Source organism: Vipera berus (assembly GCF_964194415.1).
Source record: "Vipera berus genome assembly, chromosome: 3".
Taxonomy (NCBI): domain Eukaryota; kingdom Metazoa; phylum Chordata; class Lepidosauria; order Squamata; family Viperidae; genus Vipera; species Vipera berus.
Genome location: NC_138204.1, coordinates 30,097,986 through 30,112,117, shown reverse-complemented (window position 1 = coordinate 30,112,117; position 14,132 = coordinate 30,097,986). Strand labels below are relative to the sequence as shown.

At 38.5% G+C, this 14,132-nt stretch overlaps 1 protein-coding gene across 9 annotated transcripts in view; it reads right to left on the bottom strand.

Annotated features, from left to right (window-relative positions):
• Nucleotides 1–6,178: 6,178 nt before the first annotated feature.
• Nucleotides 6,179–14,132, bottom strand: part of EPB41L1 (erythrocyte membrane protein band 4.1 like 1) — a 194,112-nt gene continuing 186,158 nt past the window's right edge. For all 9 annotated transcript variants that reach the window (XM_081323138.1, XM_081323130.1, XM_081323137.1 and 6 more), the window contains 4 exons: nt 11,742–11,837; nt 10,502–10,582; nt 8,991–9,107; nt 6,179–8,381 (listed from right to left, as the gene is read on the bottom strand). In XM_081323138.1, coding sequence (XP_081179264.1) covers nt 8,373–8,381; nt 8,991–9,107; nt 10,502–10,582; nt 11,742–11,837 — 303 coding nt within the window. In that variant the 3' untranslated portion in view covers nt 6,179–8,372. The remainder of the gene's footprint in view (nt 8,382–8,990; nt 9,108–10,501; nt 10,583–11,741; nt 11,838–14,132) is intronic.

Sequence of the window (14,132 nt, the reverse complement as noted above, 5' to 3'; positions counted from 1 at the left end):
AATTTCCAACATTCATCAAATTGGAGTTCACACTTAATCATTATGTACTTTGTGATTTAAAAAAGATGGTGCAGAGTAGTAGCTATTATACTAAAGTTTAGTATTGAAAGGAAGAAAGTTGTGGAATATAAACAAGTGGAGGAATTAAATTTCAATTTAGAGTTGTTTAGGTTTTTATCAGTAATTTTTGAAGCTGTTGGAATAGGATGTTTGAGTAGAGGATGCAAGACAATGTTAGGAAGATTGGTATCCAAGTTGGATATTTGGAAAAAGAGAGAAAAGAAATGGACTGTGAGAAGCTGATTTACCATGGCTTACAGTAACAGAGAAGGTGTTTGATCCAGAGTCTGAGAACCTGATTCCCTGAAGAGTGACTTAGTCCATGTAGTGAGACAGCAGCTGACTGAGCAATATCCATGGCCCGTGGACATCCTTCATGGCAGGGGGCTAGGTTATTTTGGGAGATGCTTGTCCTCAATTGTTTCTAGCCATTCCAGCAGATCCAGCAGAAGAGGCATGTTATGAGTCCTATCAATTAAGGAATCTGGCAGAACTTAGAAAGCAAGCCTTTTCTGTTAATGCATCTTTCCTTTGGAATTTCAGTGTCTTGATGATTAGGTTGTTTGCAAAAGACTCAGAAGACATAGTTGTTTTTCTGAGCATAAGGTTGGATTGACAGTTAGAGCCCATAGGATGGTTATTTTACTTGTTGTTTGATTGGTTTTTACCTTGCCTCCCAATTACATATTTTATTTTGCTGTTGTTTTATGTTTTTTCCATGATTATCCAAAGTTAGTCATGATGGTGAGATGATATTATTATTATTATTATTATTATTATTATTATTATTATTATTATTATTATTATTATTATTATTATTATTATTATTATTATTATTAATTAGTAGTAGTAGTAATAGCAGCAGTTGGAAGGGACCTTGGAGTTCATCTAGTCCAACCCCTTGCTCAGGCAGGAAAACCTATACCATTTCAGACAAATGGTTGGCCAGTCTCTTCTTAAAAACTTCCAGTGTTGAAGCATTCACCACTTCTGGAGGCAGGTTGTTCCACTGGTTAATTGTTCTAACTGTCAGGAAGTTTCTCCTTAGTTCTAGGTTGCTTCTCTCCTTGACTAGTTTCCATCCGTTGCTTCTTGTCCTGCTTTCAGGTGCTTTGGAGAATAGCTTGACTCCTTCTTCTTTGTGGCAGCCCCTGAGATATTGGAACACTGCTATCATGTCGCCCCTTGCCCTTCTCTTCATTAAACTACACATACCCAATTCCAGCAACTGTTCCCTATATGTTTTAGCCTCCAGTCCCCCAATCATCTTTGTTGCTCTTCTCTGTACTCTTTCTAGAGTCTCAACATCTTTTTTACATCGTGGTGACCAAAACTGGATGCAGTATTCCAGGTGTGGCCTTACCAAGGCATTGTAAAGTGGTAGTAGTACTTCATGTGATCTTGATTCTATCCCTCTGTTAATGCAGCCTAGCACTGTGTTGGCTTTTTTGGCAGCTGCAGCACACTGCTGGCTCATATTTACGGTAAGTGATTGTCCACTAGGACTCTGAAATCTCTCTCACAGTTACTACTATTGAGCAAGGTACCACCTATACTAGGGACGCGGTGGCTCAGTAGGTTAGGACGCTGAGCTTGTCGATCAGAAGGTCGGAAGTTTGGCGGGTCAAATCCTGAGTGCCACGTAACAGAGTGAGCGCCTGTTACTCGTCCCAGCTTCTGCCAACCTAGCAGTTCGAAAGCACATAAAAATGCAAGTAGAAAAATACGGTGGCTCTTCGGCTTTGAAACGGAGATGTGCACCAGCCCCTAGAGTCGGAAACGACTAGCACGCATGTGCGGGGGAACCTTTACCTTTACCTTTTACCACCTATACTATACCTGTGCATTTGATTTTTCCTGCCTAAATGTAGAACCTTACTTTTTTCAAAATTGAATTTCATTTTGTTAGATAGTGCCCAGTGTTCGAGTCTATCCAGATCCTCCTGTATCTTAAGCCTATCTTCTGGAATATTGGCTATTCCTTCCAGCTTGGTGTCGTCTGCAAATTTGATGAGTTCCCCATGTATCCCCTCATCCAAATCGTCGATGAAGATGTTGAAGAGCACTGGGCCCAGAACAGAGCCCTGGGGCACCCCACTACACACTTCCTTCCATGTAGATGCAGTTCCATTGAGGACCACACGCTGAGTACGGCCTGTCAGCCAGCTACAAATCCATCTGGTGGTGATGCTATCTAACCCACATTTTCCTATCTTATCAAGTAGTAGGTTGTGATCTACTTTATCAAATGCCTTACTGAAGTCCAAGTAAATTATATCTACAGCATTCCTCTGGTCCACTAATTTTGTCACTTGGTCAAAGAATGCAATAAGATTTGTCTGGCATGATCTGTTTTTGACAAACCCATGTTGGCTTTTAGTGATAACTTTGTTTGCATCAAGGATGGGCAGTCATATAAATAAAAATAAATAAAACTGGTCCCCTAAACAACAAGGCAACCACCATTGGTAACAATATGGCTAGGAGGGACAGAAACAGAATACTTAGTAGGACTAAACAGGGATGTCTGGAGGTCTGAGTCTTTGGCTAAGATTCTCTGGTTTCTTAGTGATACCTATAACTGAATGGGAAAGTAAAGCTGAATATGATCTTCTTTGGTATTACTGTTGGGAGATAGAACAATGTCAGGCACTCTGACTAGGTCCATTGACAACTCTGCAAACCCAGAGTTTAAAGGCTTGAAATGATGCCAGGTCATGGCTACCTGGCAGTGTGAAAACTCATTGGCACCTTTATTGAATGACTAGTTCCTGGGCTGTTATGCTCCTAGTAGGACTGATGGCAGTTTATAAATGAGGTAGTTGACTTGCACTGGAAACTGAAGTTTGCTTCCATTTATAGGGAGTGTTTGAGCAGTGACTTATTTTTAATGTTGAAACCAGAGTGATTGACCTTGCTGTTTCTCTACTTCTGGGATGCTTACATTGTTGTGGAAGTAGCCAGTATGATTTAGTCTGTGTGGGTTTTGACTGCATAGTTACAGTCCAGTTGTGAGGGTTGAGGGAGATATGGCAAGAGACTATTTCAAGGAAAGGAAAACCAACAAGTTGTTAATATCACTAGTGATGATAGAATCTATTGATGGATCTATAATCTGTTGATAATAATTGACATGTCTGTGTGCAATAGTATCTCAAATACAGATACTAATCATCTCAATGATTTGATGGTAGATGAGCACCAGAATATGGTGCATATTATTGAGACCTGGTTGGGTGATGTTGGGGTGTCACTTTCTGAGATCTGCCCTCCTAGGTTTCAGGTTCTTCAGGAGTCTACACCTTGGTCAGAGAAAGGGTAATCTTTAAAGGACCCCCTTCTATTCTGTGAGACCGTGCTCCAAAGATAATGGAATGTGAATGGAAATACTGCATATTAAGTTGGACAGTAGGGATAAGCTGGATATTCAGCTGTAATGGCTATCCTGGCCAAGAAGCCCTTTCTGAACTGTTTGATTTGGTCTAGAGACTGATATTAGAGTTCCTTCATAATTTGGCTCTGGGTGATTTCAATTTCCAGGCTGTTAAGAGTGGTTTGAGCAAAGCTTGGAGTTCATGGTCTCTGTGGCAATAATGAGCTTGCCCCAAATAACCTATGATCTTGGGACAGTTTTGTTGAATTCCTGGTCACCTACTACCAACAGAAGGAGATCAGTGTGCCTGCTTCCAAGCTGCCACTCCTAATCGGCCAATCTTGGTTGGTTCCTTGGTTTATCAAGAACATCTAGGAGATGAAGTAGCAGAAGGTATGCCTGGCATGCACTAAAAAAAATATGAAAAGTGATTTTCACTCAAGACAGGTGGGACTCAAGCTTAAAACCTACCTTTTGGTGATAAGGGAATAGCAATAGCACTTAGACTTATATACCGCTTCACAGTGTTTTACATCCCTCTCTAAGCAGTTTAGAGTCAGCATATTGCCCCAACAGTCTGGGCCCTCATTTTACCGACCTTGGAAGGATGGAAGGCTGAGTCAACCTTGAGCCAGTGAGAATTGAACTGCCAAACTGCTAGTAGTTGGGAATCAGCACAATTAGCCTGCAATACTGCATTCTAACCACTGTGCCACCACAGTTCATGGAATGAAATATTACTTATATTCCCTTACTACATTGGCAGATTGCTATAGAACCATGTTTAGAGTAGTCTGCTTCTTTTAGGGAGAAGGTATAGAACTTTTTGACTTACTGTACCAAGAGTTTCTCAATTTGCAGTTTTGACCCTTGAGCAAAATCCACTGTATTGACACAGAAGTCATTATTTTTATATTTATATTTCATGCTTCTTAGACCACCCATCTCCCTCAAGGAGGGCCTCTGTAAACAAACCTGGGATTCATTCTAGTTGCTGGACTTTGATGAAGTGCACTAGGATTTGTTGTTGTCTGCTCCTCCTAACTTCATTGGAAAGCCAAAAGGAATGAGAGATTGACACCTCATTTTGAAAGGGGTAATACCAGCAAATTTGAAAGAGACTGTATGTCCCACATCTTAAAAGATGCCCTCTCTGGATCAGTCTGGATTTGACCATTATTATCCTCTTTTTATCTTTCCCTACAATAGCAAAGCACCATAGAAGAAACAGATTATTTATTCAGGATACTTATTTGAGCATGGGATGGAGATGGCATTGGTTGCTGTTGTGGATTAATTTATTATAACTTGGTATAGGGTAGTGTCCATCCTGGTCATTTTGGGCCGTTCAGAGGTCATGGTGCTGATCAGCAAATTGATTGTTCAGTTATGGGCTGTTACAGGATTCCTCTAATTACAGTCCATTTCTTCCTGCTGTTTAAAATTTATTTCAAACTGTTGGAGTTGGTAATTTGTTGGTTCAGTGTATTGTATCAGCACTCTTTGATCCTTTATCTCATGGGTGTCAAACTGCTGGCCTGCGGGCTGGACACATCACAATGAAACCGCACCCACCCCATTGCCGGCAATGGGGAAAAAGCTCCAATATGCTGCACATCATGTGACATTGCGAATTTGACATGTCTGCTTTATCTGGATGTTGTATTTGGATGAGATGAAAGAGATTGAATGCAAACAAAACAGAACAATTGTTTATTAAGGTTCCTTGGCATCTCTGGTGTCATCTCTCAATGGAATGACATTGGCCCTAAAGGAGGAATCCCATGACTGAGAATTTATCCTGTTCTCACAGTACTGGAAGAGCTAATAAAAGCCAATAGGTTGGGGGGGTGGTTTCTTCACTTGTACACCTGTTGTGGCCCAACCTCACAATAATTCAACACTTCATCATCACCTATGTACAATACTTGACTTGCAATCAATTGCTCAATGACCGTTCAAAATTCTGACAGGCCCAGTGTAAAGAGTCTGATTTCTCTCTTTTGTAAGAGAAAAGCCACCATGAGCCATAAAATGAGTGAGCATCAGATACATTTATTTCACTTTTATTGAATACAAGAACAGTGAGCACACACGCATACATCACCAAGCACTGAAAGAGGATATGACCGAAAAGGATGGGACAAAAATTGAAATGGGTGGAGGGGTCAGAAGGACAGAAGAAATAATGAAGGAATGACAGCATTTCAGTTGGTTAAGGTGCTTTTCAAATTAAAAAATAATTATGAATCTTTTTTAATTCATGCAGTTGCAGGCCAGTTTTAGAATCAAGTTGCGGGATTTGTTGCAAACAAGCAGTTGCATTGACCGTCCCTTTCAATGGAAAGACCCCCTCACCCAAAGAAAGCAAAGATTGACCAACTATATCAGATGGCAGCAAAAGGTGGAAGAAACCATGATCTTAAGAGTATGCATGGCTTCAACTTTACCACAAATAATAAATATTATATATATATTAATATAGATATCTATATATAAGCCACATCTTGCTAGGTAAACAAAAAACTAGTTTTTGTTAATGGCTACCCATCAGTCATGCCATGGGAGAAATCCAAATCTATTTTAGATTTCCTTTACTGTACCTGACACAAGAGTTAGACTCTGGTCTTCTATAAATGGGTTTTGAAGCAATTAGTTTCCGCAGGTTATAGTGGCAGACTCACATATACCAATTCATATAGAAGAAGCAACAGAATGTACTTTATATATACCTAATTTCTGAGCTTTGTTTTGAAATTAAAAATGAAATTAAGTTTGGGGGGGAGAATACTTTTTTTGTAAGATTGAGAAAAAAACATGATAATGCCACCAAGATTTTTGTTCGGTTTTTGAAATCAGAAGAACAAGATTTTTGTTTTGCACATATTTTATGAGTTTCTACGTTTTTTTGAGGTTTTGGGTTAAGGGCATCACATATTCCAGGAGAATAAAAAGAAAAAAAATCCTCAAAAATCTAAAGGATACGTGAAAATTAGAAATGACTCTTGCAGCATAAAGTTTATAGCTATGCTTTCAGTGTTTAATTAGGACATTCCTACATGCCAGAAACAGATCCAATTTTAAGGAGCCATACTAACAGCCAATAGCCCAGTGTCTCCTACAATGGCAAACAACTTATGGTATAAGATACATTCACATTACTCCAATGATTATTACCATTTCCCATTTTTATTTATATTTCCAACTAGAGATAAGAGATGTCATTATCCAATTCACAATATGTAGAAGGAACAGTATAAACTGCTTCATTTAGATTTGTCTCATTTCTTTCTGCTTTAATTACTCTTGAGGTAATGAAAAGTGGTAAAGGACAATGTCTAGGTTTCATTAATGGCAGAGCAGTTTTATTTAATAGTATTCTTTTTCCCAAACAGTATCTGCTTTTAGTAGTTTGGTTCTCTAAGCTTCATAGCTTACTGTGGCAGAGGAATGCATCTTCAATAAACCCATGGGTGGCTTCTCCATGAATAAATCCTGTTCTGATATAGAATCATCATACTTAAAGAAGGCAGAGGCGCTCTTTCAGAATGCTTCTGATATAGTCTCCAAAGTTTAAATCAGACAAAATGAAACCGAATGAGAGTAGAACAGGGCAGCCTCTTTGGCAAGTTCTCACGTTCATGGATCAGAAACTGGAACCAGGTAATTAATAAGTTTGGAACCAAACTTTCAAATTTTGAAAAACTGACATGGCAAATACAATAACAGCTTTGCCCTAAATAAACACTTTGCTCTGAAAGACAGCTAAATAAAGGCCTTGAACAATGAAGCAATTTGACCTCATTCTGTGTGGTGACCCTGTGCTCCTCCTAAGCCTGGAGGATGAAGAGACACCCTTAATTGGCACATTTGAGGCATTCTAACTGGGCTGGAGTAACACTGATCCATTTTGTTGCCTTTGACTCCTTTCATACTGTTGTATGTGTCTTAACCAGTGACAATCACAATTGTCACCAAACTCAAGTGAGAGACAACTTCCTCAGAACTTCTTTTTCCCCCCCTATTCTTACTTTCATGGGATACTGGCATAATCTAAAAGTCTTGTAATACATTAACCATTATCAATCAAATAATAATAATGTGAAAATTCATTGTCACACTTAGCACTGTTTGTTTTAATATCATTCCCCACCCTCCCCAGTTATATATAATATCCATAACTTAAAAGCACATCAATATGAAATCTCTACAGGCTGCATTTTGTTCGGTGAGAAATCATATACATATCATTTTCCTTTGCTTTAAGTGAAATAAAGTCATAATTAACTTCAGTAGAACAAGACATTAGATGAGAAGAGGAAACATTTAAAAAAGGAAGGACCAGTTGGAGAAAATAAAAGAATCCAATGATGAAGCAACAAAGTAGCATGGCATGAAAATAAAGGATGATCACTGCACATCCCAAATTAAAAAATAATAAACAGAAATTATACAAGTGAATGGATTTTAATTCTTTCCTATCAGGGAATCATTTTGTAATTCTGCTTGTTTCACTAGTTGATTTCTTGCTTTGTTGCAAAGCATGTTTGCTTTTCCATTCAGTGTGCAACAAATGAATTATGTGTTCTTTAAATGTAACATGCACAATGGTGGTTTATTGTATTATTAATATTATAACCATCATGATTTTTTTTAGATCAGTTCAGTCAATTCTTCAATTTATTTGAAGAGGTGGTTGTTTTTTCTTGTTGCTGATGTTACTGTTTTATTCATCTCCAGCATATAGCAGCAGTGCAAGGATGCATTTTGTTTCCTGTATATATAATATATAATATATTTGCTATTCCTTTTTTAATATTTTGTCTCTCAACATTATTCTTGTAGCCAGGACGTTCTATGTCTCAGTGAGGAATCCAGCATAAAGGCCCCTTCTTTACTTCAAAGTTAAAATAGATGCCAACTTCCAGAAACACAAAGGTCAAGATTCCTATACAAGGAAAAGGAAAGTAAACACAAAAATCAATATATACAGTGTCTATCCCTTTTTTATCAATATAATACTACAAGCTTGTTTGACTTTTGCAATTTAATATTCTATAACAGCTTTAGCTATTTTAACAACAATATACTGTATTAGGTATGAAGATTTATTCTGGGATGTTCCTCCATTAGTGCAGAACATCATTCACTCGAATTGTTTTACTGTGTGAAGCCCATAGAAAATATCCTTTGTAGGGCAATTCATCCAGTACGACCAGACTTTCCAAGCAAAAACTTCTGGTAAGCATTCAAAATGGCAAGAATCTTAGCCAGTTCTCATTCTTTTGTATTAACTCACACTTACTCTTAGTTATAAATCTGACTAAAGATATGGCACAGCTAACAAATTTACTACAATCAAGATAATTCTTCAAAACAAACAGCATCATCCACATGTAGTTTTGTTTAATTAGCCATTTTTGACAGAGATCAGTACTGTCTCACTAGAAGGATGCTCATTTTGAAAGCTACAATCTTTGCATATCATTTACTATTTTATTGTGATTTGGCTTGTAATGATCATATTTCTCCATGCTTTCTCCATATTTATACCCACCTGAGGTTTCTTGTCCTTTTCTTCTGGAGATGGGTCTGTTTCTCTATATACTACAGCTTTGGTTACCAGCATATCAGGATGCTGCAATTTTGCCTCCTTGATGGCTAAAGCCAAAGCCTATGGAAAGAAAACAATTCAAATTCAGTAGTATTTCACTAATGTCATTGGAGACCAACCTTTGGCTCATGAGTAGTCCAATTTCTGATAGCTTTTGCTAGGTCCCTTCCTTTGGTCAATCTTTTAAAATTGGCCAACATGGAAGAAGAAATCAATGTTTCTTGGCAATTTTAAAAATGCATTTTTAAAAAGCCTATGGGTTTTAGTCTAGGCATATCCCTTTTTCACCATGCCCACATTCCTTCTGGCCCCCAAATCATTCTGTAGATCCAAATGCAGCTTCAGTCACCCAAAAATGTGGAGATGTAAGAACAAGTGGAAAATAATTTAAATAAAGAATAAGTGAAGGAACACAAATTTGTATCTATGAATGGCAAAATCAATATTTCTGTTCGCACAGATATTCCTAACAATCAATAAGCACAGCTTCACATTCTACTGCAGATTGTACTGCAGACCACAGATGGCTACATTTTCCCCCCTCTTTCATGGTATTGTGAATTAGGTCTACATACCAGAAGTATACCTGTAATAGTATCTAAATTATCCAGATATGATTACACTGTTAATCTGTATGTCTGCAACAAAAGTATTTGCATTCATACGTAAAGGCTGGAAGGTGGATACAAGATCTGCAGTCCCACCTTGTATTTCCTTTGACTTTCACAAGTTCAAGCAGAAGAGTGCTGAATGTTGTTATAATAACATCCCCAAACACACATAGAGCTGTGTATGTGCATCAAAGCATGATAATTACAACATGAGTTCTTAAAGCTCTGTAAGTATGGATGTTAGAGATGGTAAAGGGTAAGACAAGTTTTTAGATGAGTACCTGAGGAGGCATGAGCAAGGAAGGATTCGGGGATTGTGCTCTTCATAACCATTTAGTATCACGGTTGACCTCAGGTGCATGCAATAAGTCTATCAGGAATTCAGTGCACTCACATAAATTCTAAGACTTGACATTATCCAAATTTCCATTTTTTGCAATTACAGCAAAAAACTAAATGAAACTAAAACAGCTTCTACCACACTAAAGAATCCAATAATACAGATGGGCATATTGCTGGATTTCATTTCAGTTAGAGGCGTCTTTCTCAGGCTTCTCTTTATGTCCACCATACTTCATAAATGTCCACCTTACTTATAATAATAAGTTGGAAGGGACCTTGGAGGTCATCTAGTCCAACCCCCTGCTCAGGCAGGAAACCCTATACCATTTCAGACAAATGACTGTCCAGTCTCTTCTTAAAAACTTCCAGTGTTGGAGCATTCACCAATTCATAATAGACTTCTCTATTAACAGCTTTCCCTCTTCCTGCGTTCCTATCTTGAACCATGATACCTCTATAAATAAGAGTTTCGTTCAACTTCCTAACTAAAAGCATTCATACTTGGTCTTGATCCACATCTTCATCCCCCGTTATGATGATTCGCTTTTCTATTCTGGTTTCAGAAAATCCTCCTTTCACAGTCTGGAATAAAGAAGAAAACAAATACCGGTACTCACTTTGATATTGTAAATCCCATGTCTAGAACTGTTTTGAATGATAGCTTTTCCTTTACTGGGGCACAAAAACTCTGTGACCAAGTTGACACATCATGCCAAGCTAAACTTTGCTTAGTCATGATTTGTTGAAAATCAACAACTGGCTATTTCAGGCAATATGCTGTGGCATAAAAACTACAATACTAATAAAATAGGTTACAGTTTAGACTGAAATTTATGACAATTATTCCTTTTTTACAAATACACTCTTGGGAGTAAGGAAATAATCTACATTTAATTATAGGAGAATATTAGACAACTTGTGAGCCACTGGGTCATCCTTTCAGAGAAATTAACTTACGTAAAAAGAAAAAGCAGAATAACTAAGGGGGAAAAAGGAGTGGGAATAGGAACAACTTTTAACTTCCTGCTGATTTGATTGCAGATGACTGCCCTCCGGCAGCCAGTGGTAGGAGTGGTCTACCCAGCCTCTGAAGGGCTAGGGTGGGAGTTGTTTATCTGATCTCCAAGGCCAATGGAACAGCCAGCCTACCCAGTCTCAAAGGACTACAGCTGGGCCAGTCTACTGAATCACTAGGTAGAGCCCCAGCAGCATGGAAGCACTGAAACTATCATCAACTTGCCAGATTTCAATGCCAAAGGAATTGTGGGTACTGGATTTTGGACATACTCTGCAAGTTAGCCCATTAAAGGTACATTGGTTCAAAAACTGTTGCCATATGGATGCCCTGTTTTGCCCAGTTAAAGATTAAAGGCACAAGAATTTTAATAGTCTATAGAGAAATATGATATTTATATAGGTACATTTTTTTTATTTTTTTTAGTTTAATTCCATTTATATCCCGCCCTTCTCCGAAGACTCAGGGTGGCTTACAAGCTTAGCAGTAGCCTTCATTCTATGTATATGCCTGCTTATTAGGGCTTTCACACACACCCCAAGCGGCATTATTACAAAGTCAGCTTATTGCCCCCAACAATCTGGGTCCTCATTTTACCTACCTCGGAAGGATGGAAGGCTGAGTTATGCCTTTTATCTAGAATAAATCTTTTCATTCATGGGAAGTGAGATGTAAGTCTGGGCACTGGAAATAATCTGATATTCTGTGCTCCTGCACTGATCTTACCTTGGTAACATGGGTAGTTGTGGAGGTGGAAAGGGTTTCTGCAGTGGCACCGAAAAGGCTGGTGAAGGCTTCTTTGCCAACAGCACCACTGGCAATCTATAAACAGGTGCAAAACATGATCCACATCAACAGATTTACAGTTTCTCTAAAACAAAAGTCATAGGCATGGGTTTAAGTTATGAACCCTGATACTCAGCTTTCTCTAAGACAGCTGTGAAGAGGAAGTGTATATTGCTCTAAAGAAGATCATGATCAAATATTTGAGGGTGAATAAATTGGACCTCTTACAGACTATTTATTTTAAATCAACTTAGTTCTGAGAAATTTGTTTTTGAAAGTTTTGCAAAATCAAAAAAAGAAATTATTTTGACAATGTATTCAGCTTAAGCATTTCTTATCTGATCCAGGTACAATTGCAATTTCTGAAGTACTACAGCAGTTAGAAATTTTGAAGCAATTATCTATATCTTCTAAGGCAGTAATTTCCTTTATAAGGAATTAAAAGAAGCCAGTAAGTTGATATTACCTATTTACATGAGCTTTAAAATACAGCTTGACTATCCTGCTCTGGTAAATTACTGGGGAGGGTGTGTTGCATTAAACTATGCCAATTTATTCAGTTGTTTCATGGAAGTATTAAATAGGAGTCAGGTACTCCATATAGAAGGGGTCTTGGGTTAGACTTCATCCCTGTGACCAATGCTGACTGGAACAACTAGAGAAAGGGAGCAACTATTGAAAAACAGTGCCCCCACCCCAAAATCCTAGAGGGTACCAAAACTGTTGGTATCAAAAACTGCTGAAACACACACATACACACCATCCAAGGACACACCACTCCAGTCCCTCCAAAGGTCTGTGTGACTAATGACACCTGAGTGCCATAACCCAGCCTGAATCTTGACTGAAAAGTATCAAGATGATCCCAGGAAAAGGTCCAGAATCACAACCTTAATGGTATCTGCAGGGCGTTTTTTCTCATAGAATGCTCAGAACGGTGTTCCAGCACCTTTTTTAATGGATTTTTTCACAAGCTGTGCTACTCCCTCTATTGGCTTTCAAAAGCCAATAGGAATTGCTGCTGAGCGTGCCAAAAGACCTGGCCGGCAAATGTTGCACCTACAAGTTGTCTGCAACGAAGGGGAGTTGGCAGGAACTTTGCACCCCTCCCTGCTGCCCAACTACTCCTAGTTGTAAGTAAGAGAGGACCAAGAGTGGGAGGTGGGAAGCAGCACTTAATTCTGCCCTGCTGAAAAAGTGGAGTCCATATGCACTCCTGCCTTGTGCTCACCCGTGTCAGCAAGGCTCTCCATGCCGTGCTGCACCATGGAGAGCCTGGCACCGAAGCACGGAAAACATGTGCACGCCTGCCTTGTGCTCACCTCATGTCAGCCAGGCTGACCATAAGTCAGGAGAAAACGCAGTGGCAAAGAAACCTGTTAGAGATTAAACTTGATTTGGGTGACAATATTATATAATGGAGTAAAAGCACCTTTAAGGAGTTAAACGGCCTAAGGGTGTGGCTGTAATTATTCCACATAAAAGAGAGTTAGATGTTACACATAGTTGCTCTTGTATATGTGTTTGATGTTAGTGTTTGGATACCTCTTGTTCTCTTGTTTGCTAACTTGATATTTATTCTCTCAAGAATCAACTGCTTGCTACAGTGTATATTGTTTTTGATATTGGTAAGCAGCTTTTGTATTTTGATACTATGTTTTTATGGACTGACTTTTATGTGCATGATACTGGATTGATACTTGGACTATTTCTTACTGTGTTTCTTTTTGTTGTCTGAGTAAAAATAAGTTATAAAACTCGTGTTAGTGCATTACTGTTTGCCTAAAAGTCCCAGTACAACTTCCACTGTGTATTAATAATACTCTGTTAAACAAACCATTTTTTCAACAACATAATCTAACAATGGTTATGGGCCCAGATCCAGTGTGGTGCTGAGGACAGGCACAGTATTGTATTTATATTTCCTAACTGAGTTTTTAAATTCAGACAATGGCACAAGGACTATTCAATCCATTCTGCATTACCCGGCTTAATGGGTCAAACTACGTATCCTGGTCTACACAATGTAGTTTGCTATTACAAAATCAAGGTCTTTGGAAAATAGTCCATAATCCTCCTGATGTAACTGCCTGGGATCCAACTAATGAAGAAGATAACAAGAAGATTGTAGACTTCAATAAAGACAATGATAAGGCTTTATCTATCATTGGGCTAACATTAGGAGACCAACAGCTAGTCCATGTGCGTGGAGAAGAATCTGCTGCTAAATGTTGGGCTAAGTTGAAAAAGATTTTTGTTCGGGACAGTGTTGGTGCTCATATAAATCTTACCAGAAAGCTATTTAGAGCTAGACTGGAAAAGAATGGCGAT